Source organism: Muscardinus avellanarius (genome assembly GCF_963383645.1).
Source record: "Muscardinus avellanarius genome assembly, chromosome: 15".
Lineage (NCBI taxonomy): Eukaryota > Metazoa > Chordata > Mammalia > Rodentia > Gliridae > Muscardinus > Muscardinus avellanarius.
The window spans coordinates 69235108-69262811 of NC_137801.1; the positions used below are offsets into that span (position 1 = coordinate 69235108).

Sequence of the window (27704 nt, forward strand, 5' to 3'; positions counted from 1 at the left end):
CACACACACACACACACACACACACACAAAACAACAAACAACAAATAACATCCCACTTTCTGATAATCCAGGATATGCTGTATGCTGTGACACAGAACTCAGTAAGCTAGCCGGGTGTTGTGGTACATGTATGTAATCCTAGTACTTGGGAGGCTGAGAGAGGAGAATCACAGGTTTGAGGCCAGCTTCAGCAAGCTAGTAAGATCCTGTTTCAAAATAAAAATAAAAAAAATAGAGCTGGGGGTATAGTTCAGAGGTAGAATGATTCTGGGTCTCAAACCCACTAACACACACACACACACACACACACACACACACACACACACACACACACACCCCTGCAAGCTAGTCCCAAGGTACTTACAGTTTAGCGCAGACCTTAAATGATGAATAGTTCTCAATGTAGGTGAATAGATAAAATTATCCCACAATAAAGCAATGGTGACTAATTCTACATAGTATATAATTAAGGGCTGAATTGTGTGGTGTAGACCACAGCTGACACAGTTGTTGTGAAGAGATGAAAATCAATATGGATAGTAGTCATGCATCTGAATTAGGATTTAGAGGAGGATTTGGTTGGAAGAGGATAGGGGAAGAAATTAAGAGTCGAAAAGAAGGAATCCAGAGGGAGAGACTACCGCAGATAGAGGGATGAGGACAGAAAGGACAGTCAGTGAGGAGGCTGGAAATAAGTAAACTAGCCAGGGGTTGTGATGCATGCATGCAATTCTAGTACTTGGGAGGCTGAGAGAGGAGGATCACAGGTTCGAAGCCAGCTTCAGCAACCTAGGGAGCCCTGTTTCTGCTTGAGAAAAGCAGAGCCTGTGCAGCAGACAGGTGCTCACAGGCCATGTGGCTGATGCTGGTTGTCCTCCCTCTCCTGCCAGGGCAATGCCGGTGGTCTCACGGTGCTAGAAGCATCCATAGGCGTCAACCTCCCTAATCATGGGAGAAATGACAAGGAGGAGGAGGAGGGTTACTCATGTAGGTCCAGGAAGAGATCAATGGTATCAAAACAGTGGGCGCCCTTAGTCAGAAAGGACCACAGAACCATAAAGCATAACTTGAGTGTTGGGCGAGTCTAAACTGGTTAGAAAACTCTTAAACTTCATAATTTGGTGATCTTTACTAGACTTGCTGACAAAATCTTTATAAATTTCCATCACCTTATCCGGGCGTAGTGGCGCACACTTGTAATCCCAGCATTCGGGAGGCTGGGACCTGAGGATTATGGTTTGTGGACAGTCTCAGCTACTTAGTGAGGCCCTCTACAATTCAGTGAGACCCTGTTTCAAAATAAAGAATAAAAAATTGGGCAGGGGGTGTAGCTCAAAGGTCAAATGCCTCTGGGTTCCATCCCCAGACCTGCAAAAATAAATAAATAAATTTCCATTACCTTAAATGAAATACAGCATGGTATATATGGCCCTTTCATCTAACTCTTGCCTACCTTTATAACCATGCTTCCACCTCTGCCAAACAAGCTCAGGTCATGGGTTCTTCTCTGAAAGTGGATTGTATTTTGCTTTCTTGTGTCTCTAGGTCTCCTTTCTGAGTGGCCCTTTTCTCTTCCTCAGCTTGGCTAATTTCTACTTGTCCTCTAAAATTCAGTTTGAATAAATTTCCTTCTAGGAAGTATAGGATTATAGATGATTTAGATGAATTTATGTGTGTTTATCTGTATTTTGTTTATAAACATATATATTCTTTTTTTTTGCAGATCTGGGGGTGAATACAGGGGCATTTGACCTCCAAGCTGCACCCCCTGCCCTATTTTTTATTCTTTATTTTGAAACCAGGTCTCACTGAGTTGCAGAGGGCCTCACTAAGTAGCTGAGGCTGTCCGCGAACCACGATCCTCTGGTCTCAGCCTCCCGAATGCTGGGATTACAAGCATGTGCCACCACGTCCGGCATATAAACATATATATATTCTTAATAAAGCTGGGCATGGTGGCGCACATGTGTAATCCCAGTACTTGCAAGGCTCAGACAGAAGGATCGTAGGTTTGAGGATAGCCTTTGGCAATGTAGTGAGACTCTCAGCAACCTAGCTAGGCTTTGTTTCAAACAAAAAATAAAGTATAAAAAGGACTGAGGGTGTAGCCTGGAGGTAGAATGTCCCTGGGTTCAATTCCCAGTACCACAAAATAAGTAAGTAATTAAACAAACAAATAAATAAAACATTTTTAGAATGTTAGCCGGGTGTGGTGGTGGACATTTGTAATCCCAGTATTTGGGAGGCTGAAACAGGAGGATTGCAGGTTCATGGCCAGCCTCAGCTACTTTGTGAAGACCCCTGCAATTTAGTGAGATCCTGTTTCAAAATAAGGAATAAACAAATAGGGCTGAGGATGTAGCTTAGAGGTAAAATGCCCCTGAATCCAATCCACAGTAATACAGTAATACACACACACACACACACACACACACACACACACACACACACAATGTAAATATCAACAAAAAGTTCATTCAAATAAATAGAGTGAAAGAATGAAGGGGAAAGACCACTATGTATGACCTCTCTACAGTTTTCCTCCAAAGTAATTCCAAGGGGTTATTCAAGAATACAAGTCTTATTTAGCTAGGCATGGTGGTACACTCCTGCAATCCCAGTACTTGGGAAGCTGAGACAAGAAGATTATAGGACAGTCACTGAGGAGACTGTATGCTGTACAGCAATTTAGTGAAACCTTGTTTCAAAATAAAAATTAAAAAGGGCTGGGGATGTAGCTTGGAGGTAGAATATCCCTGGCTTCAATCCCTATCACCAAAAAAGGTCTAATTATAATGATAGAAAAATAATTTCTTTTGCCCATTGGGTAAGCAAAGATTAAAGAAAAAACAAGGATAATGTCTAATAGGGAAAGCTCTCATTTACTATAGGTAGAAGCGTAAATTGGTATGCTCTTTCAATAACTATCAAAAGATATATATTGTTTTACTTCCTTCCTAGTACCTTTTTTTGGTATGTGTGGTACAGGGGATTGAACCCATGGGCATTCTACTTCCAAGGCACACCCTTATCCTATCTTATTTATTTTTATTTTTATTTTTGTGGTACTGGGGGTGAAACCCAGAGGTTTTCTACCTCTGGGATATACCTGCAGCCCTATTTTATACTTTATTTAGAAACAGGGTCTCACTAAGGTGCTGAGAGCCTCACTAAGTAGCTGAGGCTGGCTTTGAACCTGTGCGATCCTCCTGTCTCAGCCTCCCAAGCGTGGGGATTACAAATGTGCGTTACTACACCTGGCTTATCCTATCTTATTTTTTAAAAAGGGTCTCTCTGGGTTGCTGAGAGTCCTCTTAAATTGCTGAGGCTGGGATTATAGGCATGTGCCACCATACCTAGCTTCCTAGCAATTTTACTTTTAGGAATTTTTTTCTACAGAGAATATTTGCACAAGTGCATAGTTATATACACAAAGAGGAAAATTATAAAATTTGTGGGTCCAGAACAAAAAGAAATAGAAACACAAAGTCCCTGTTCAAAAAGCAGGGGGGAAAAGGCCATTAAAAGTACTAACATATAATTTCTTTTCTTCCACAATTTTTTTTTCAGTACTGGAGATGGAACTCAGGTACATTCTACCTTCGAGCTACACTCCCAGCCCTATTTTATATTCTTTATATTTTGAAAGAGGGTCTCATTGAGTTGAAATTGAAAAGTGTCTTACTAAGTAGCTGAGGCTGGCTGCAAACTGAGATCCTCCTGTCTCAGCTTCCCAAATGCTGGGATTACAAGTGTGTGCCACCACGTCTGGTCCATGGTCTCTTTCTTGAGCTATTATGGTAGGTTTTTTGTTTTTGCTTTTTTTTTTTTTTTCCAATTGTGGTAAGTACACTTGACCTGCAATCCAATAACTTAAAAAAGCTTTAAGTGTATGCTATTTGTGTGTGTGTGTGTGTGTGTGTGTGGTACTGGGGATGGCACCCAGGGGCATTCTACCTCTGAGCCACACCTCCAGTCCTATTTTCTATTCTTTTTTTTAAATTTTGAAACAAGGTCTCACTGAATTGCAAAGGGTCTCACTAAGTAGTAGTTGAGGTTGTCCTCGAACCATGATCCTCCTGTCTCAGCCTCCCAAATGTTGAATTACATTTGCCACCATGCCCAGCAAATGTATGCTATTTTTAATCTATAGGTATGATGTTACATAGCAGATCTCTAGAAGTTATTTGTAGTGTCCTTCTCTTTCCTTCCTTCCTCCCCTCTCTTCTCCTTCCTCCCTCCCTTCCTTTGTACTGAGGATTGAACTAGATTGTTCTACCAGTTATACCCCTAGTCCTTTTTATTTTAAAACAGAGTCTTGCCAAGTTATCTTGCTGGCCTCCAATCTGTGGTCTTCCTGTCTCAGCCTCCCAAATACTGGGATTACAGGCATGTAATCCCAGCCACCTCATCCAGTTTTTTTAAAAAAATTTGTCAATAATGTAACACTCCCTCAGGTATCAGGATACTTACCGAGTAAGTGTAGACTCATACAGGTGCCTGAGGCCCTGGTCCTGCAACACAGCACAAAGCCATGTATATTCCACTCTGACTGAGCTGTGCAGGCCTCTGAATAGCAGGAGAACTGAGGCCAGCAGGGGTATCTGGGTGCAGGTTGGCAGAATGGAAACACTGAGGCTGGTGAGATGGCAAATAAGAACCCATTCTGGTGAGGTGGGAAGGAAGAGGCACATGTAGGCCAACCCTCTGAGCTCTTGGTGCATGCTCCATTATTCTATCAAACTGACTTGCAAAACGCAAGTTCAGAGGTAAAATATCTAAGAATTTTAAGATAGCAACCCAAGCAGGGGGCCTTTCTGCACATTGGAGCCTGTGTGATTGCATTGGTCATTAGCCCACGGGGCCATCCCTTCATATAAATCTATTCATATTGATATAATAGAAAAATGTTCATTGATAAATGACTAAAAATACTATGGTACAATCATACAATAATAAACCAAGAAGTCATTAAAACAAAATAGAGTTATAAATACTGACATTTGTCTAACATATCTGAACAAAGAATGCTACAGAATTTTTGGTATATTATGATCTCATTAAAATATTAAGTATATATGTATGTATGTAAGTGTATGTATATGTATATAGAAAGGAACATTTGTAAGGATATCCCAATCTCTTAAAAGTTACTAGGGGAGGAAGGATTGTTTTTTACTTTTTTATGACTATAATATTTTAGTTTTTCACTGTTAGGATATAGTGTTTCCGAAATAAAAGAAATACCACAAAATTTAACTCTAACACCTAGTAACATCTGTTTCAACTGCAGTAAAATCTGCTGGCTTACTTCATCACTTACAAACACAAAGACCACAGAAAAAATCTTTATGACCTGTAAAAAACTATTCATTACAATTTTTACCATTCCTTTCACTTAAAAACATCTTGAGGCAGGAAGATTATGAGTTTGAAAACAGCCTGGGTGACACAGTGAGGTCTGATATCAAAACCAAAACCCAAAACCCAAACTCCTTACCACCGCTGCTGAGCTCTTCAACAGGAGATGCTGAGTCCATATGCTCTGAGATTTCATTGGTGACTTCAACAACCTGGAGCCTCCTGAGTCTAACGAGGTCTATATCTTTCAGCCCTTCCTCCAACTGTTTAACCACTTCTTTTCCAGGATGGGAAGTCAGGACAGTAATCTGAAAATAAATCCCAGAATCAGTGTTGTCACTCTCAAGTCTAGAGCCAGTAATATCACAGCAGAAGTCTCGTAGTGGTGATTGTGTTTGGTGTAAAGAGGAGATTTATTTATTTATTTATTTATTTTTTGGTGGTACTGGGGTTCCTGGAAGCCCTTCTACCTCCGGGCTACACTCCCAGACCTACTTTTTATACTTTTTTTTTTATTTGGAAACAGGGTCTCCTAAGCCAGCGCGCGCGGCTGGCTTCGAACCTGCGCGATCCTCCTGTCTCTGCCTCCCAAGCGCGGAGATTACAAGCGTGCGCCACCACGCCCGGTGTGAGGAGATTTAATTGTAGCAAACAAATCACATTTCACTTGATCTTAGTCAAAAGGCCGAGAAGTGCTACAAATTCAATTTCATTTGGCAGATTCTGGTGGGACAGGTCATCACAGAAGCTTTTTAGTCAGGCTGAACTGACCTCAGAGAGTGACTAGGAAACATGTTTTCTGCCTGTAAGTGGCTGAAAATCTAGCCTTGAAAATTATATCCAATGCATACAAAATAGAGACTAGTCAATAGAGATTAATGTAAGGATTAAAAATGAAGATTATAGCCGGATGTGGTGGCACATGCTTGTAATCCCAGCGCTTGGGAGGCAGAGACAGGAGGATCGTGTGGGTTCGAAGCCAGCCTCACTGGCTTAAGAGACCCTGTTTCCAAATAAAATATAAAATAGGTCTCGGAGTGTAGCCCGGAGGTAGAAGGGTTCCATCTCCAGTACCACACACACACACACACACAAAAGAAGATTATAAGGATTATAAATAACAAATTATAAGGATTATAAACAATGAAACCTATATGGACCAAAATAATGAAACCTATATATAGGACTGAAATGGGAATATTGCTTTGAATTCCAAGGGCCAGCATCTCTTACCTCCAAGGAAGTGCAGGGCAGAGCGGCACCTGTGGTCAAATATCTGCTGAACTGTTTGAACTGCTGGAGCCCATCCTCTACGGCCAGCTGTAGGGAAATGCCTTGTGGTCTGAAACCACCTTCTGTTTGTAATGTGCGGAGCTCTGAGATGCAGGTCTGCAACCTCACAAAGTTCCCTTTCACTTGCTGCAGAGAAGAATGAATCAAAGATATAAATCTTTAGTGACCCAACTTTTAGATAAATTGGCAGTCTAACTGCATTATCAATGGTTCCTCAGGGGTCTCTTCCTTTCCCGAGACTCTGTTTGACCAGTATGTACTGAATACCTACTATGTTCTAGGCCCTGCACTGAACTCTTCCCTACACCCTAGGAAGGGAAATTTGTTAGTAATGGGGGAAAATGAGAACTAGAGAGTATGTGGGAACTCTCAGTTTCATAAACTTAAATTATTCTAAAAAGGAAAACCTATGTAAGTAAATAAATAAATACACTTTATTTTCTTTTTTTTTTAAATTTTATTTTATTGGTGCACCGTATTCATACATCATAGTGGGATACAAACTTTTGTAGACATACATGCACACATCGCCCAGTCAGCCCCCACCCGATCCCCACCCCATTCTCTCCCCATCCCTCCTTCCCATGCTTGGCTTAGTGGTTGACATCTAGTATTATAGCAATTTATCCAAAATTAAAAATGATAATCTCACATAACAGTTTCATTTGTCTGATACCAAGCGTTTGATGATTTAAAGATAGCATTTCAATATTTCTTTTTGCTTTCTTTCTTACTAGAGCATATTTTTTTCTGTTTTTTAGGTGAAACTATCATATATTTATATATTTATTTTTCAGAAAAAAATCTATCCTAATATGGAATATGGACTCTAGATACCCAAAACGATCTTGAAAAAGAACAAAGCTAGCAGATATATATTTTCTGATTTCAAACCATATAAAGCTACAATAATTGAAACAGTGTAGTACTGTTCTAAAGGCAGATATATAAACCATTGGAGTTAAATACAAGCCTAGAGCTAAATTCTTCCCTATATTGTCAAGTTATTTTTGACAAGGTTTCCACGAACATTTGGTGGTAGAAATAATAATCTTTTAACTAAATATTGTTGAAAAATAATAATTACATGGAAAAGAATAAAATTGGACCTTTACCTAATCCCATATACAAGTATTAACTCAAAATAGATAAAAGACCTAAATATAAATCTTAAGACTATAAACTTTTAGGAGAAAATCTGGGTCATAAAACCTCACAACATTGAAATTGGCAGTGATTTCTTGGATATGATTTCAATGGCACAGGCAACAGAAGAATATACAAACTCCCTAAAAAATAAAAAAAATATTGTATATCCAAAGACAATGTAAACAGAGTTAAAAGTTACTAATAGAATTGGATAAAATATTTCCAAATGCTATATCTGAAGGTATATTAATATTCCAACTAGAAATCCTAAAAATTAACAACAATAAAGGCAAACAATACAACTTAGAGATAGGTAAAAGACTAACATAAATAATGAATCTCCACAGATAACCAATCTTACTTGTCTGTTGGATGGAAACTCTTGTTTCTCTGGTTCTGGTGAGTGTTACCTATTTCTTCTTTGTAGTTAATCTCTTTGAGTATTTTCTCTAGCGCTGGTTTTGAAGACATAAATTCCTTCAGTTTCTGTTTGTCATGGAAGCTTCTTATTTCTCCATCTAATTTGATAGAAAGTTTTGCTGGATAGGAAATTTTTGGCTGGAAGTTGTTTTCTTTCAGAGTTTGGAATATGTTACTCCAAGCCCTTCTGGCTCTCATGACTTGGTTTGGGAAGTCTGGAGTGATTCTAATTGGTTTGCCTCTGAATGTCAGTTGGCCCTTTGTTTTTGTTGCCTTTAAGATTCTCTGCTTGGCTTCCACATTGGTCATTTTGACAATTATATGGCGTGGGGATCCTCTTCTCCGATCCTGTCTAAAGGGAGTTCTATAAGTTTCCTGGATCTGTGTATCAACCTCTTGCTCTATATTTGGAAAATTTTCTGCTATTACTTCCTTGAAGAGATTGTTGATCCCTTTGGTTTCACTTTCTTTTCCCTCCTCTATTCCAATTATTCTTAGGTTAGCTCTCTTAAGATGGGCCCATATTTCTTCAATGTCAGATTCCTGCTGTTGGATATTTTTTTCTAGATTAGAAACTATGCATTCATTTTTGGATTGCTCATCTTCTAAGAGCGAGATTCTGTTCCCCATGTGGTCTAATCGGTTGTTTGTGCTTTGAATTAAGGCCTTTACTTCATTAATTGCATCCTTTGTCTCTTTTTGGCTCTCTCTGAGTTCTTTTCGAAGCACCTCTATTATTTCTACAGTTATTTTCCTGATTTGATCTTCTAGAAATCTCTGATTTTCTGTTTTATCAGGTTCTGATGTTGTGGGGTTGTGAGCATTCATTGCTCCAGTATTATTCCTCTTTCCCATGATTTCGGAGTTTTGTGCCTTCTCTGGGTTCTTCCCTTGGGTCACTATGGCTTCACTTAAAGTGCTCTGGATCTCGAGTCTGTATTATCTCAGACCCCACTACTCCTTTACTGGGTTGTATCACAGAGTCTCCGACCCAGGGAGTCGATAGAGGCTGCTTTAAACTATGGGGGGTGCCAGGTTGCACGTTCTCCTATGGTGTGATATCTCTGCCACCACCACTCCCTCACTGGGTCAAGTCCCAGGAGGCCCAATACTGCGATTTCTCCTCTGTGGCCCGCAATTTGACTCACTGTTCTTGAGTACGCAGATGTAGCTGTACTGGACTCGGTGAATTCACTGCTGCTGCTGCCGCCGCCGGTGGCAATATGGCGCCTCTGCCACGCCCTCGGCCATGAGGCTGGCGTATTTTTTCTTCTCTGGTTTTGATTTCCACTCTGAATCCCTGCAGCGTGTGCTGAGCTCAGCCACTGGGAGCTTTAAATGCTGTCTGCGCCGAAAGATCCCGCCTGGCTGTTCCGCAGCGGCTCACCTGGCTTGCTGTAGCCGTCCATTGAGTTCGCCGCTGCCGCCGGCAGTATGGCGCTGCTGCCGCGTCCTCGGGCGCGTGTGTCTCCTCTGTGGCCCTGAGCTCTGTTCTCAGTCCGCTTTCTCTCTGGAGCCTGGTGGGTTTTTTTTGTTTTTCTGGTGATGGTGTTTTCTGGCTATGAAAGGCGCTCTTTTTGTGGTAATGGAGATTGGTTGTTAGCGGGACTCTTAAGCCCCGCTTTTCTCGGTCGCCATCTTCCGTGACTCCCACTTTATTTTCTATTTCTGATAAATCCATATAATCCAATCTTATTACTAACGTTTTTATATCAGTAAGGCACAGTTATTATAATTAATGGACCAATATCAATACACTACTACTAACTAAAGTATGCAGTTCATAACCCACTGCTTTTAACCTACCATTTTAATTGTATCATCTAGAAAATACATTGGATTTATTAATTTGCAAAAGATTAAAAATAATATTTTTGTGTTTTTTACCTTAAAATTTTTTATTGCTGCATAATAAATTATACAGTATAAATTTTATGGTGGCACATAATTTGATCAAATTCATGCCCCATTGCCTCCTCTGACCCTTCCCTCTTCCACCTCAGTGCCCTTCCTCTATCTCATTGTGTTCCTTCATTTCTTTCTTTCTTTATTGTACTGGGGATTGAAACCAGGGGTGCTCTATCACTATACCTACAGCCCTAGTCTTCACCTTTAAGTGTTTGCTCCATCAGGAATTTATCTTGGTGCAAGCTGTGATTGTGAATATGGTTTATTTTTCCCATATGGCTATCCACTTGGCCCAAGCATTTATTGAATAATATTTTCCTCAATTAACTTTAAACCCCATCTTAATTTTATACTAAATTCCCATATGTGTTTATTTCTAAACTTTAAATTGTATCCTTTTAGTCTGGACTGGTGGCGCATGCTTGTAATCCACACGCTTGTAATCCCCTTGCTTGGGAGGCTGAGACAGGAGGATCGCACAGGTTCGAAGCCAGCCTCCTCAGATACTTAGTGAGGCTCTCAGCAACTTAGACCCTGTTTCCAAATTAAAAAAAATTTATATATATATATATATATATATATATATATATATATATATATATGTATATATGTCTGGGAGTATATCCCTGAGGTAGAAAGCCTCTGGGTTCCACCCCCAGTACCACCAAAAAAAAAAAAAATTGTATCCTTTTGTTTTTGTTTTCTCTGTTATTTCAATATCTAGGATCACAGTGTTTAAATATTTGTTAATATCTGATAGAAATAGTTTCTGAATAATCTTGATTTTTTTTTTTTCAGTACTGGGGATTGAACCCAGGGGCATTCTACCTCTGAGCTACACCCCCACCCGTTTTTTATTTTGAAACAGGGTCTCACTAAGTTGCAAAGGGCCTCATAAAGTACCTGAGGCTGGCCACAAACCTGCAATTCTTCTGTCTCAGCCTCCCAAATACCGGGATTACAAGCATGCACCACCATGCCTGGCTCTTGATGTTTGCTTTTAATTTGAACTATATTACTAAGATGTTTAGTTCTCTTGGAAATTTCACTGGGTATTACATTTATAGACTAGGGACAACTGACATCTGCCTGAGTTTTTCTAAGAATTAGTGACAAATAGCTTTTGTATTTCTCAATAGTATTGAAACTGCTTTATTTTTAAAACTGACCTATGCTATAAAGAAGAACAAAATTATGTCATTTACAGGAAAGTGGATGAAACTTGACAATATTATGCTAAGTGAGATTAGTCAGTCATAACAAGTAAAAGGTCAGATGTTTTCCCTTATATGTGGAAGCTAGGGCAAAAATAGAATATAAAAGGGTCTCTAGAAAAAGGAGGAGAAACCCTAGTGGAGTGATGGAGAGGATGTAATGGAGGGAGGGAGGTGGAGAGAGACTCGAGGAAGGAAACACTTCAATGGACATAATGTTCATATACAAAATTATCAAGGCCAACTGCAATGTGCGTGGGGAGGCTAGGGGAGTGGGTGGAGTTGAGGGGAGGCTCACTGAGTGCTGTGTGCATGTATGTCTCTATCCCTCTGAACTTCATCATGATGTATAATTAAAATGCATGATACAATAAAATAAAAGACAAAAAACCGATTTATGGTGTATGACCTAATTTTATACATATAAAATAAAAATTGCATTTTAATTCATAAAAATCTTGCACATTTATTGTTAATTTCATTCCTAAGTGTTTGATCATTTTAGTTATTGTGATTGTATTTTCTTCCATTATGATTTTTAACTTGTTGCTTTTAGACACTGAAGGGTCTGAACATCTATGTGGATTATTTTTGTTTGAATTAATTTTCTGATTCTTTTTAATTTTCTGGATACATAATCATATAACTTGTAAGTAATAGTTTTATCTCTTCCTTTTTTTGTACTCTAATTTCTTTTTTTATGAAATAAAATTGGAAGTTATGCGTGGTGGCACAGGTTTTTTTTCCCAGTACTTGGGAGACTGAGACAGGAGGATCACAGGTTGAAAGCCAGCCATAGCAACTTAGGCCCTCCACAACTCAGTGAAACCCTATTTCTAAAAAAATAAAATAGAAGCCGGGCGTGGTGGCTCACACTTGTAATTCCAACATTTGGGAGGCTGAGGCAGGAGGATAGTGGTTTGTGGACAGCTTCAGCTACTAAGTAAGGCCCTTTTCAACTCAGTGAGACCCTGTTTCAAAATAATAAAAAATAGGGCTGTGGGTTGGCTTGAAGGTAGAATGTCCCTGGGTTCAATCCCCAGCACCAAACACACAAAAATAAATAAATAGATGGACAGACAGATAGATAGATAGATAAAAAGGGATGGTGGTGTAGATTAGAGGTAGAATGCTGTATTGGACTCTATTTAAATTCTTGGTATATTATTCTCTTAATATGATGCTGAATTATATTGCCAATTTATTTTGAAATTTTTGAGCTTGTGAGACTCATAAGTTAAACTGGTCTGGATTTTTCTTTTTGTGCAGTATTTATTGAGCTTTAGAATCAATACTATTTTATATTCATAAAAAGAATTTAAAATATTTTTCTTGTGTGCTATGGAATAGACTAAAATCATAGTAATCATCTCTTCTCCCTCCCTCCCTCTTTTCCCTCCTTCCATTTATACAGGGTTGGGGATTAAATCCAGGGCCTCATGCATGCTAGGCAAGTACTGAGCTCTATACCCAGTCCTATAGCAACCATCTATTCTTTAAAAATTTGCTATTATTTCAGCCAGGTGTGTGGCTCATGCTTGTAATCCCCGTGCTTGGGAGGCTGACACAGGAGGATCGCTCAGGTTCGAAGCCAGCCTCAGCTGGCTTAAGAGACCCTGTTTCCAAATAAAATATAAAATAGGTCTGGGAGTATAGCCCAGAGGTAGGAGGCCCCTGGGTTCCATCCCCAGTACCACCAAAAAAAAAAAAAAAAAAAAAAAAATCCTATTATTTCTCTGCAAAGCCATTTGGGACCAGCAACCTTTTTTAGAAATTAGCTCCTGGCATCTTTTTCTAATCTTTATAAAGAAGATGTTCAGTTTGGATTTCTATCTCTTCTAAAATCACTCTTGATAATTATATTTTTATGGAGAATTAGTTATGCATTTCATTAAGCGAAGTTACTTTTCATATACATACATATATATATGAATATACATAACTAAATATTCATATATATATGTATACATATATATTTGGTGGCATTTGGGATTGCACCCAGGAGCACTGTACCTTCAAGCTGCCTCCTAGCCCTTTTTATTTTTTAATTTTAATTTTTTATTTTTTTGCGGTACTGGGGATGGAACCCAGGGACATTCTACCTCTGAGCTACACCCACAGGCCTATATTTTACTCTTTATTTTGAAACAGGGTCTCACTGAGTTGTAAAGGACTTCAATAAGTACTAGCTGAGGCTGTCCAAGAACCGTGATCCTCCTGTCTCAGCCTCCCAAATGCTGGGTTTATGGGCGTAGTGGTGTAGCTTATTTTGCATCACCAGGTCTGGCCTACTAGGTTGCTGAGAGTCTTACTACATTGTTGAAGTTGTCCTCAAGCCTGTGATCTTCCTCTTTCAGCCTCACAAGTATTAAAATTATGTGTGCCACCATCCTAGTTTTTTCTTGTAACTTTTTAGGGTTTTTTGTTTGCTTTTTCTTCTTTTATATACTTTTATTGGTGCATTGTAATGATACCTCATAAGGTTGAATGTTATAGAAACATACACACACACAGCACTTGGTGAGCTCTCCCCCCACTACACCTAGCTCCCCCTTCCCCAAACATGTTATTATTGAGATTAGCATTGATAATTTTTCTACTTTTATTGGTGTATTGTAACTATACCTCATAGTGAGGCATAGAGCGATAGGAGTATACATGCACATGATACCTGGTATGTTTCCCTCCGAGTTCCATTCTACTCCCTCCCCTTCCCTTCCCCATACATGTCATTGAGATTGCTATTGGTAATTTTGTATATGTACATAGCATTACTTAAATTGCTACCATTATCATATCTTAATTGCATATTTGTCCCTTCTCCTTCATTCTTTTTTCTCAAACTAGGTTGTAATTTTAGCTTAGATTTCCTCATTGACCTAAAAGTTATTTACGAGTTAAAATATTTCAACAAAATATATTAACGCATATATATATATATATATATATATATATATATATATTTTTTTTTTTTTTTTTTTTTTGCGGGTCTGGGGATGGAACCCCAGGGCATTTTACCTCCGAGCCACATCCCCTGCCCTATTTTTTATTCTTTATTTTGAAACAGGGTCTCACTAAGTTGCAGACAGCCTCACTAAGTAGCTGAGGCTGTCTGTGAACCGTGATTCTCCAGTTTCAGCCTCCTGAATGCTGGGATTACAAGCGTGCGCCACCATGCCCGGCTTAACGCATATTTTGAGTTAAAAATATTTGGACAGAAACAGGGGCCTTCTACCTCTGAGCTATACCCCCAGTCCCATTTTATTATTTATTTTGAAACTGGGTCTCACTAAGTTGCAGAGGGCCTCACAAGTTGCTGAGGTTGGCTGTGAACCTATGATACTCTTGTCTCAGCTTCCCAAGTACTAGGATTACAAGCATGAGCCACCAAGCTCTGCTCTATTTTATTTTTATTTTGTCTTACTAAGTTACCTGAAATTTTTTTTTGCCTCAGCTCCCAAGTACTGGGATTATAGGCATATGCCATTACATCCAGCCAATCCAGCCACACCACTTTATTTTCAACTTTTCTTTTTTTTGCGGGTCTGGGGATGGACTACCCAGGGGCATTTGTACTCCCTGACCTATTTTTTTATTCTTTATTTTGAAACAGGGTCTCACTAAGTTGCAGAGGGCCTCACTAAGTAGCTGCTGTCCGCGAACCGCGATCCTCTGGTCTCAGCCTCCCGACTGCTGGGATTACAAGTGTGTGCCACCACGCCCGGCTGTTTTCAGCCTTTCTGAATCATTTTGTCATTGTATCATGAATACCAGAGGTTTGCTTTGTGATAAGATCTATAAATTTTAAAAAGCATTTTAATAGATGAGCTTAGTATTCTTACATTTATTGAAATGTATATATGCTTATTTTTAGTTGTATAATTTTATGATATACTTCACTTCAAATCTTTTAAAAAATCACTGTCTGTATATTTTATTTTCTTCATCTGTATATTTTTCTTGTCTTTATGAAGGTTTATATTCTGTTTCAGTGTCTATTACTCTGTTTATGTAATTCTCATGTTATTTCTTTAGCAGTATTTAATTTGTCATATAAAAATTAAAAATTTAATGAATTTCCTTGTCTTACATTTACCCTCCCTCTCCTACAGCACTCAATTATAGTTTATAATATTACTTTTTTGGCATTTATCTTTATGCTGTTAATATATATTCTATCTTTATTATTGGTTACCTTAAAGTATTCCATTTAAATTTCAGCTATTAGAAATGAGGAAATGCTTGTTATAGCTAAATTATAGCATTCTGAGTTCTAATATATCATTGTAGATAATAAATAATTTTTTTTCGGTACTGGGGGTAGAACCCGGGGGTATTCTACTTCCAAGCTACACCCTCAGTCCTATTTTTTATTCTTTATTTTGAAATAGGGTCTCAGTAAGTTGAGGAGAGCTTCACTAAGTAGCTGAGGCTGTCTGTGAACCATGATCCTCTGGCCTCAGCCTCCAGAATGCTGGGATCATAAGTGTGCACCACCACACCCAACTGATAATATATAATTTAAATAACTTTATTATTATAAAAATGGAAAGATCTTCACAGCAAGGGCATTCTTCTGAAACCCTGCTTTGAGAAGAAATGAATAATTTTGGTCAGAATTATTTATATTAAGGGCACAATGGATATAAAAGGAATTCTAATATTTTAATTATGAATCTTCTGTCATGACTCCTTATAAAATGTTCAGAATCATTTGATTATACTCAAAAATTAAATATGAAGGGATATATTGAGGTGTTCATTCTGAGTAAGATTTCTGTCTCTCCATTTATATTTTGAGCTGTCTCTGTAGATAGGAAATGTCAGAATTTACGTAGGTCAATGACATGGATTTAAGGTCATATTTTCCCATTAAGAGCGGATCATTCTATACATAAGATGATATAGCATTGTTCCTGCAATCTTTCGGCACTTTTAACTACAGTTGGACTTACTGCTGTGTAAGAAGAAAATTTTGGCTTGCAATTTTTCCTGTTATCACATAGGAATGCGACTTTTTTTTTTTGTGGTACTGGGGTTCCTGGAAACCCTTCTACTTCCAGGCTACACTCCCAGACCTATTTTATATTTTTATTTGGAAACAGGGTCTCTTAAGCCAGAGGAATGCGACTCTTGATTAAAAACCTGTGTGTGACTTTTCAGACCTAACAATAGGCAACTGCAAAGGCTTTACCTGCAGCCCTTTTGGGGGTGACTGTGGGAGAGAGAATGCCCTTCCCACAGTGGATTTGGTGCATAGCCAGTGCACTGCTGTCTCTGGAAGGGGCCGTGATCAAGGATTCAGGCCTATGACAGATCAAGTTCTTGGAATATTTGTCTTCTTAGTTCAAATACCAGCCAGGTATGGTAGCACACACATGTAATTCTAGTACTTGAGAGGCTGAAACAGGAAAATCGCAGGTTTGAGGACAGCCTTGGCAACTAGTGAGACTTATCAACCTAGGAAGACCCTGTTTCAAATTAAAAATAAGAGCCTGGCGTGGTGGTGCACGCTTGTAATCCCAGTGCTTGGGAGGCTGAGACAGGAGGATCACACAGGTTCAAAACCAGCCTCAGCTACTTAGTGAGGCTCTCAGCAACTTAGTGAGACCCTGTTTCCAAATAAAGTATAAAATAGGTCTGGGAGTATAGCCCAGAGGTAGAAAAGTCCATGGGTTCTACCCCCGAGTACCACAAAAATAAATAAATAAATAAATAAATAAAAATAAGAAAATAGGGATGAAGGTATAGCTCAGAGATAGAACGCCCCTGAGTTCAATCCCCAGTGCCCTCCAAAAAAGTCAAATACCATACCCCAGGTGATGTCTAGCCACTCTGTCCTATTTTAAACAAGAATTCTGTTAGGTTGGTGTGGCCAGAATCGCCCTTACCTCTGATGCTTCCTCTTAGTAATTTTCCATCTACTGATCCCATCCCCACTCCCTGGCTATACATTAACTCTTGCCCATGCTATATTCAGAGCTGAGCCCAAACTCTCTTTCCCACCAAAAAATCCCATTGTCAACATCCCCATACATATTGTGATGGTCCTGAATAAAGTCTTTTACAGTGCTTTAACAAGAGTCAGTGAATAAAGTTTTCTTTAACATGGGCCATAGCTCTTGCAAGGCAGCTCTCTCCTCTTCAGTCTTAGAAGTGGTCTGGTTATTGCACCATCTTTTGTTGACACTGCATTCACCTCTGTAAATGTTCCCTTTCTATATTGCTCTGAAAATTATTCAGTTCAAGTATGCCATCTGTTCTTGTTGGCAACTTGACTGACTTACATAGCTTCTTACATTAGTACTCCATTTTAAAAAAAGAAAATGAGCTAAAATAATTTAAAAACATATAAGCTAAAAGATAACATACTGATTCTAAAAACTATTTTTGAACATATACATCAATAAAAAATATATTTATATGTGTATACATATATCTATATAATCATGTGTCACATGCAGTCAATGATAAACTGCATGTATGATGGTGGTCCCACAAGACTAAAATGGAGCTGGAAAATGTCTATTGCCTGATAAATTACCATTGTAACATTGTAGTGTAACCTGCCACTCACATTACTGTACTATCAGTCATATAAAAGTATACCAGTACAATTATATACAGTGCATAATACTTGGTAATTATCATAAACCACTCTGTTGCTACTTTGCATTATTTGCTACAGTTGTTTTAGAGTATATTTCCACTTATAAAAAAGCTTACCATAAAACAGTATGCTGTGTTATGATATCACAGCCTTAAACATCTTGTATTTACTGCATCTCTCCACTGCATCAAGAGGCAGCTGATTGAGTGATTGACCTCTACCAACTATGTTTGTGTAAGTGCATGCTATGATGTTTGCTTAAGGACACATTTATTGGCAATGCATGATTATATTAGGCTACAAGTTAAAGTTATGAAGAAACATTTAGCAAGATACTTCATGAGCAGTGAGCATTCCATATCTGCTTAATATCATGAACATATTAGCAAATGGTGACTTAGATGAATTGTGTCTAAAAATGACCAACAAATGTTTTGTCCATTTTATTTTATTTTTTAAATTTTTTTATTGGTGTATTACATTCATACATCATATTGGGGTAAAAAACTTGTGTGTACATACATGTACACATCACTGTTTTAACCCCTACCCAATTCCCACCCCATTCCCTCCCCGCCCCTCCTTCCCTTGCTTGGCTTAGTGATTGACTTCGATATGTTTAAGTACATTGTGTGTTTTTGAGATTTTCCTCCCCCACCCCCTTTCTCCTCCTTTAGGTTGTCTTGTTTGCTCCTCTATAGGATTTCCTTTTTCATCTAGAGTTCCTCCTATGACCTATTTCTCCCTAGCTCTCACATATTAGGGAAAGCATCTGATTTCTTATTTTTTTTGTGACTGACTAATCTCACTTAGCATAATGTTCTCTAGTTCCATCCATTTCCCTGAAAATGATGTAATTGAGGTTTTTTTTTTAAAGGCTGAGTAAAATTCCATTGTGTACATATCCCACAGTTTTGTAATCCATTCATCTGTTGATGGACATCTTGGCTGGTTCCATAGTTTGGCTATGATGAATTGTGTAGCTATGAATATAGATACACATGCATTAGTTTGGTAGTTTGGTTTCCTATCTTTTGGGTAGATACCCAGAAGTTAACCCACAGTTTTGTAATCCATTCATCTGTTAATGGATATCTTGGCTGGTTCCATAGTTTGGCTATGGTGCATTGTGCAGCTATGAACATAGATACACATGCATTAATTTGGTAGTTTGGTTTCCTTTCTTTTGGGCAGATACCCAGAAGTGGTATTGCTGGATCAAATGGTAGATTTGTTCCCATTCTTCTGAGGATTCTCCATATTGTTTTCCAAAGTGGTTGCACTAATTTGCAGTCCCACCAACAATGTTTTAGAGTTCCCACTTCTCCACATCCTCGCCAGTATCTGTTGTTGTTTGTGTTTTGAATGATTGCCATTCTAGTTGGAGTTAGGTGAAATCTCAGGGTAGTTTTGATTTGCATCTCTCTGATTGCCAGTGATGTTGAGCATTTTTTCATGCATTTATTGGCCACTTGAATTTCTTCTTTTGTGAAGTGTCTATTTAGTTCGCTTGCCCATTTTGTTATTGGATGCTTTGTTTTCTTAGTGTTGAGTTTCTTGAGTTCTCTGTATATTCTAGATATTAGTCCTTTATCAGAGGGGTAGGTGGCAAAAATCTTCTCCTATTCTGCTGGCTCTCAATTGAGGTTCTTGACAGTTTCCTTTGCTGAAGAGAAGCTCTTCAGTTTCATGCAATCTCACATATTGATTCACCTTTTAATTTGTTGTGCCTTTGGGGTCTTGTTGAGAAAGTTTTTAATCTGTGCCTCTGTGTTGCAGTGTTGGACCTATGCCCTCTTCAAGGAGCTTCAAAGTCTCTGGTTTGATTTCCAAGTCTTTGATCCATCTTGAATTGACTTTTGTACAGGGTGAAAAAGTGGGATTAATTTCCAATTTTCTACATATGGTTAACCAGTTTTGCCAACACCATTTGTTGAACAGGCTATCTTTCTTCCAGTGTATGTTTTTGGCTCCTTTGTCAAAAATCAATTGGCTGAAAGTGTGTGGACTTGTTTCTGGGTCTTCTATTCTGCTCCACTGGTCTATGTATCTTTTTTTTTTTTTTTGCCAGTACCATGCTGTTTTTATTACAATGGCTTTGTAGTATAGTTTAAAGTCAGGTATTGTGATTCCTCCTGCATGGTTTTTGTTGCTGAGAACTACTTTGGATATTCTGGGCTTTTTGTTATTCCAAATAAATTTAAGGATTGATTTTTCTATGTCTGTGAGGAATGATCTTGGTAGTTTAATGGGCACTGCATTGAATCTGTAGATTACTTTTGGGAGGATGGCCATTTTAATGATATTTATTTTGCCAATCCATGAACATGGAAGATCTTTCCATCTTCTAAGATCTTCGATTTCTTTTTTCAATGTTTTATAATTTTCTTTGTAGAGCTCTTTTACCTCCTTGGTCAAGTTTATTCCTAAGTATTTTATTTTTTTTGTGGAAGATCCTGAGTGGAAGTGTTTTCTGAATTTCTTTTTCAGTGGATTTATGGTTGGTGTACAGGAAAGCTTCTGATTTTTTAAGATTGATTTTGTATCCAGACACTTTGCTGAATTTTTTGATCAGTTCTATAAGCCTTTTTGTTGAGTTTGTTGGGTTTTCTAAATATAGTATCATGTCATCTGCAAATAGTGAAAGTTTGAGTTCTTCTTTTCCTATTTGTACTCCTTTGATTTCCTTTTCTTGCCTTATTGCTCTGGCTAGAGTCTCTAGCACTATATTGAAGAGAAGTGGTGATAATGGATATCCTGTCTCATTCCTGTTTTTAGGGGGAATTCTTGAAGTTTTTTCCCATTTAATATGATGTTAGCGGTGGGTTTATTATACATTATCTTAATGATGTTGAGATATGTCCCTTCTATTCCAATTCTCTGCAGTGTTTTTATCATAAATGGATATTGGATTTTATCAAATGCCTTTTCAGTGTCTATTGAAATGATCATGTGGTTTTTGTCCTTGATTCTGTTTATATGATGAATCACATGGATTGATTTTCGTATGTTGAACCAGCCTTGCATCCCTGGGATGAACTGTACCTGGTCATAGTGTATGATTTTCTTTTTGTGGTTTTGAATGTGTGTTGCTAGTATTTTGTTTAATAGTTTTATACCCAAGTTAATCAGAGATATAGTCCTGTAGTTTTCCTTCCTTGAACTGTCTTTATTTGGTTTGGGGATTAGTGTGGTGTTGGCTTCATAGAATGTATTTGGGAGAGTCCTAGTTTTTTTCTATTTCATGAAATAGTTTGAGAAGTATTGGGGTTAGCTCTTCTATAAAGGTTTTATAGAATTAACTTGGAAAGCCATCTGGTCCTGGGCTTTTCTTTGATGGTACGCTTTTTTTTTTTTTTCAGTTTCAATCTCTTTGATTGTTATTGGTTGGTTTAAATGTTCTATATCTTCTTGACTCAGTTTAGGAAGGTTGTATTTATCTAGGAAGTTGTCAATTTCCTCCAGATTTTCCATTTTGTTAGAGTATAGTTTTTCAAAGTAGTTTCTGATAATCCTCTGGATTTCTACACTTTCAGTAGTAATGTCTCCTTTTTCATCACTTATCTTCATAATTTGGGTTTTCTCTTTTTTTTTTTTTAGTTAGGTTGGCTGTGGTTTATCTATCTTGTTAATTTTTTCAAGAAACCAGCTTTTGGTTTTGTTGATTTTCTGTATTGTTTTTTATTCTCTATTTCATTAATTTCTGCTCTAATTTTAATAATTTCCCATCTTCTACTGGCTTTGGGGTACAATTGTTCCTGCTTTTCAAGGGCTTTGAGGTGTATCATTAGGTTATTTATTTGAAGATTTTCTGTTTTACCTATGTGAGCACTCAGTGCTATAAATTTTCCTCTTAAAACTGCCTTCAAAATGTCCCAGAGGTTTTGATATGTTGTATCTTTATTTTCACTTGTTTCTAGAAATTTCTTGATTTCACCTCTTACATCTTCTATGACCCATTCTTCATTCAGAAGTGTGTTGTTCAGTCTCCACATGTTTATGTTGTTTCTCTGGGTCTTCTTATAGTTGATTTCTAGTTTCATTCCATTATGGTCTGAAATGATACAGGGAAGTATGTAACATTTTTTGAATTTGCTAGTGCTCATTTTGTGTCCCAGGATGTGATCTATTTTGGAGAAGGTTCCGTGAGTAGCTGAGAAAAATGTAAACTCTGCTGTAGTTGGGTGAAATATTCTATATGTGTCCAACAGGTCCATTTGATTAATGGTGTTCTTCAGTTCTGAGGCATCATTACTGACCTTTTGTCTGGAAGATCAGTCTAATGTTGTGAGAGGTGTGTTGAAGTCTCCCAGTATTATTGTATGGGATTTATATGTGACTTTATGTCACATAGAGTTTTATTTATGAAAGTAGCTGCACCTATGTTTGGGGCATAGATGTTGATTATTGTTATTTCCTCTTGCTGGATAATTCCTTTTACCAGTATAATATGACCTTCTTTGTCTCTTCTAATAAGTTTGGGTTCGAAGTCTAACTTGTCTGATATCATAGTTGCTATTCTTGCTTGCCTTCAAGTTCTGTTAGCATAGATTACCTTTCTCCAGCCCTTTACCTTGAGTTTGTTCCTATCTTTACTTGTAAGGTGTGTTTCTTGTAAGCAGCAGATGGATGGATTCTGGTTTTTAATCCATTTTGCCATTTTTATGTCTTTTTATTGGGGAGTTGAGGCCATTTACATTCAGTGTGATTATTGAGAGATAACTTAATTCCTAACATGTTAAGGTTTTATTTGTTTGAGATACTGTGTATTCTTCTTCGCTTAGTTGTCTGCTGGATGGAAAATCTTGTTTCTTTGGTTCTGGTGTGTATTACCTATTTTTTCTTTGTAGTTAATCACCTTGAGTATTTTCTCTAGTGCTGGTTTTGAAGACATAAATTCTTTCAGTTTCTGTTTGTCATGGAAGCTTCTTATTTCCCCATCTAATTTGATAGTTTTGCTGGGTAGGAAATTTTTGTCTGGAAGTTGTTTTCTTTCAGAGTTTGGAATATGTTATTCCAAGCCCTTCTGGCTTTCATGACTTGGTTTGGGAAGTCTGGAGTGATTCTAATTGGTTTGCCTCTGAATGTCACGTGGCCTTTTGTTTTTGGTGCCTTTAAGATTCTCTGCTTGGCTTCCACATTGGTCATTTTGACAGTTATGTGGCATGGAGAACCTCTTCTCTGATCCTGTCTAAAGGGAGTTCTATAAGTTTCCTGGACCTGTGTATTGACCTCTTGTTCTATGTTTGGAAAATTTTCTGCTATTACTTCCTTGAAAAGATTATTGATCCCTTTAATTACACCTTCTTTTCCCTCTTCTATTCCAATTATTCTTAGGTTAGCTCTTTTAAAATGGGCACATAAAGCTGGGCGTGGTGGTGCATGCTTGTAATCCCAGCATTTGGGAGGCTGAGACCGGAGGATCGCGGTTCGCGGACAGCCTCAGCTACTCAGTGATGCCCTCTGCAACTTAGTGAGACCCGGTTTCAAATATAAAGAATAAAAAATAGGGCAGGGGGTGTAGCTCGGAGGTCAAATGCCCCTGGGTTCCATCCCCAGACCCGCAAAAAATAAAAATAAAAATAAATAAAATGGGCACATATTTCTTCAATGTCAAATTCCTGCTGTCAGATTTTTTTTTCTAAATTTTAAACTATGCATTTGTTTTTGCAGTGATCGTCTTCTAGGAGCAAGATTCTATTCTCCATGTGGTCTAATTGATTGTTTATACTTTGAATTGAGACCTTTACTTCAATGATTGCATCCTTTGTTTCTTTTAGACTCTCTCTAAATTCTTTTCGAAAGTCCTATATTATTCCCACAGTTATATTTCTGATTTGATCTTCTGGAGATCTCTGAATTTCTGTGTTATCAGGTTCTGATGTGGGCATTCATTGCTCCACTGTTATTCCTCTTTCCCATGATTTCAGAAGTTTGTGCCTTTTCTGGTTCTTCCCTGGGTCACTACGACTTCACTTAGGGTACTCTGGATCTCAGTCTGTGGTAATCTCAATCACCACTACTCCTTTACTGGGTTGTATCACAAAGTCTCAGACCCAGGGAGTTAATTGAGGCTGTGCGAGACCATGGGGGTGCCAGGCTGGGTGTTTTCCCACGGGGAGCTGTGACTAGGGTGTGGTATCTTTGCCATCGCTACTCCTTCACTGTGTTTGATTGCAAAATCTCAGACCTAGGTAGATTATCAAAGCTGCCCAAGTCCCTGGGGCTGCAGTACTGGGATTTCTCCCTTAGGGGCTACAAATTTCACTCATGGTTGTTGAGTGCGCTGATCTGGAACTGTCATGGACTCGGTGGACTCGCCGCCACCACTGGCAATATGGCGCCACTGCCATGCCCTCGGCCATGAGGCTGGCGTATTTCTTTTCTGGTTTCTTTTTTTTTTGGTGGTATTGGGGTTCCTGGAAGCCCTTCTACCTCTGGGATACACTCCCACGGGCTACACTCCCAGACCTATTTTTTTACTTTTCTATGTGGAAACAGGGTCTCTTAAGCCAGCAAAGCTGTCTCCAAACCAGTGTGATCCTCCTGTCTCCGCCTCCCAAGCGCAAGGATTACAAGCGTGCGCCACCACGCCTGGCTCTTTTCTGGTCTTGAGCTCCGTTTGGAGTCCCTGGAGGGCAAGCTGAGCTTGGCCACTGGGAGTTTTAGACATTCTTTGTGCTGAAAAAACTGCTGAATTACACCCAGATGATCCGCAGCTGCTCACTTCAGCTCCTTGTTTACCTTTCCTCTCTGGACCCCGGTGGGTTGTTGAGTGAGCCGATCTGGGGCTGTGGTGGGCTCAGTGAACTAACCACAGCTACTGGCTATATGGCGCTGCTGTTGCGCCCTTAGATGTGAGGCTGGCTTATTTCTTTTCTGGTTTTGAGCTCTGTTCTGAGTCCCCTTCTTCTCTGGAGCCTGGTGCTGCGAGGAAAGATGGTGCTGGTGCGGCTCCGTTGCTGCAGTGCAGGCTAGTTTCTTTTTTGGTCTCTGGTTGTTCTTCTAGCCTTCCTTTTTTCTGTCACTTTTATTTACAGTTTTTATTTCTCTGCTGATGGTGTTTTCTGTCTATGAAAAGTGCTGATTTTGTGGCAATAGAGATCGAGTGTTAGCGGGGCTCATAAACACTGTTTTTCTCGGTCGCCATCTTCCCGGTCTGTTTTGTGCATTTGTTACAAATTTTCATCAAAATTGGGGTAATACTGTCCATTATTTCTTCAATATTGTTCTTGTCTCCTCTCTTTTAGAGACTCCAATTACACATATATTAGATTGCTTGAAGTTGTCCCACAGCTGGCTGATGATCTTTCCATTTAAAAAAATATTCTTTTATTTTTATTTCATTTGGATTGTTTCTATTTTTATGTCTTCAAGTTTGCTAATTTTTTCCTCAGCAAAGTCTTATCTGCCATTAATCCTATTTAGTATTTTTTATGCAAGAAACTGTAGTTTTTACTTCAAGAAGTTTTGGTTCTTTTAAAATATCTTCTATACTTCTAATTAGCTCTTCGAACATATGGGATATAATTATAACAACTGATTATTTCTTCATGATAGGTCATAATTTCCTGCCTTTCTGCATACTTGTTAAGTTTTTATACGATATCAGATGGTAGGAATTATCTAGCTGGGTGCTGAATATTTTTGTATGTTGTATTCTTGAGCTCTGTTCTGAGGTGCAGTTAACTTACCTAAAACAGTTTGATCTTTTGGATCTTGTGTTTACATTAGGTAAACTCAAGCACTATTAAGTCTTGGGCTTTTCATATCCTACTACTGATATGAGACCTTTCTGAGTGCTCTACCCAATGTACTATGATTTTTGAGGATTTCCAGGTTGACTGATATGAACAGGTACCATTTCTCTTATCAATACTTGGCCTATAGCAATTTCAGGTGGATCTTTCTTTGGCCTTGGGAAATTTTATCACATGTATGTGCTAACCAGTGTTCTGCTCTTTAGGTCTTCAGAGTTTTATATGCACCTCTTTCCTTTCCTCCATGTAGGTCTTTCTCCTCTAGCTAGCTTGTTCTCCCTGAATTCCCAGATCCATTTCCTCAACACTAGAAGATAACCAGCACATGCTTTTGCACTAGAAACTTTCTCAAGACACTAGACTGGGACAATTTTAGGTTTCCTTTAATTTGCTTCCTGACCCTCAGGTATCTTTGGTCTTTGTGCCTGATGCATGCCACGTCTTAAAAACTTTTTTCCATTTGTTTTGTCTAGTATTTTGTTTATCTCAGGCAAGAGGGTAAATCTGGTCTCTGTCACTCTATTTAGGGTAGACCAGTGACTTGCTTTCAATGGATAGAATGTGGAGAAAATGACACTGTACTACTTTTGAGACCAGGACGTAAAATGTATTTTGGCTTCTTGTTTGCTCTCCCTCTCTTTTGAATCAGTTGCTCTGGAAGGAGCCAGCTGCCATGGAATAAAGACATTCAACCAGCTCTTCAAGGAGATCCAAGTTGTAAGGAAATAAGAACTCCTGCCAACAACCATGTGAATATTCCATCTTGAAAATGGATCTTCCAGTCTCAGTCAAACTTCAGATAATTATAGGTATGTCTAATATCTTGACTACAATCTCGTGAGGAACTAAAGCCTGAATCACCAACCTAAGCTGCTTATGAATTCTTAGTTCACAATAACCATGTGATAATAAATGCTTATTGTTTAGGTCATTATGTTTTGGTATTATTTGTTTCACAGAAACAGGATGGCATTCGCTCTCTGGGTGTCACTTGGGGGCTACTGGATATGGGGAACTGGTGCAATTTTTACTCTAAGTAATAACTGTGGTCTCTCCTCCAGAAACCGCATTTTTGCTTTCAGGATAAAACCAGTAAACACAGGTGTACTCACCACAAAAGGGAGGATGCACTCGTGTTGATTTTGTACCATGTATAAACTGAACAGAGACATACGGCTGGGACCCATCAAGCTGCAGGCGAGAGAGAAAAAGTTCTGCAGAGCCTCACATAGGTTGGAGCAGATATCAGCCCAAGTTGGTAGTGCAGTATGCACGATGAGAAGCCTTGGAGGTTGCTGGTTAATCTGCAAGGTGGTGGAGGGCGCTTTACCAATAGTTCTCCTGTGATGCATGACAGCCAAACCAGAGGTAGAACTGTGTAGCCAGTACCTGGATGGTCTCCACACCTATAGGGCAGGAAGATGAAACCAGTTGCTTGCATAAAACTGTATTAGGTGCTCTGTTGAAACAAAGAATACTAGTTGAGGGGGCTATGTTGAGGAAAGAGTCAGACTGGGCACTAAATCAAACCTATCTAGGCTATTTTTATGTTAACAACACCCAAGGGATCTAGGTATTTGATTATAAACATGAGAATGTACAGAGATTCTGAGTGGAACTAATAAAGAAATTACACAAAAGTCAAACCTCAGTTTCAAAGTAAGCTATCTACTTATTTTAGAAACTTGGAAAGGAAACTTGCAAGGAAAATTTATAAGAAAAATAAATCTTGTCGGGCCTGGTGGTGCATGCTTGTAATCCCCGCGCTTGGGAGGCGGAGACAGGAGGATCACAGAGATTTGTAGCTAGCCGCGCTGGTTTAAGAGACCCTGTTTCAAAAATATAAAATAGGTCTGGGAGTGTAGCCTAGAGGTAGAAGGGCTTCCAGGAACTCCAGTACCACCAAAAAAAAAAAAAAAAAAAAAAAAGAAAGAAAGAAAAAGAAATCTTGTTGACTTTATTCATCTGTGTCTAGCACAGTGTTTGTTT

General features: G+C 38.6%; 1 protein-coding gene across 1 annotated transcript in view; it reads right to left on the reverse strand.

The window, feature by feature from the left end:
- Nucleotides 1-27067, reverse strand: part of M1AP (meiosis 1 associated protein) — a gene marked incomplete at both ends in the record, with an annotated part of 73774 nt that extends 46707 nt beyond the window's left edge. Inside the window, 3 exon segments of the mRNA XM_080711841.1 lie at nucleotides 5501-5669; nucleotides 6595-6780; nucleotides 26828-27067. Of these exon segments, the coding sequence (XP_080567967.1) occupies nucleotides 5501-5669; nucleotides 6595-6780; nucleotides 26828-27067 (595 nt within the window).
- Nucleotides 27068-27704: the final 637 nt, after the last annotated feature.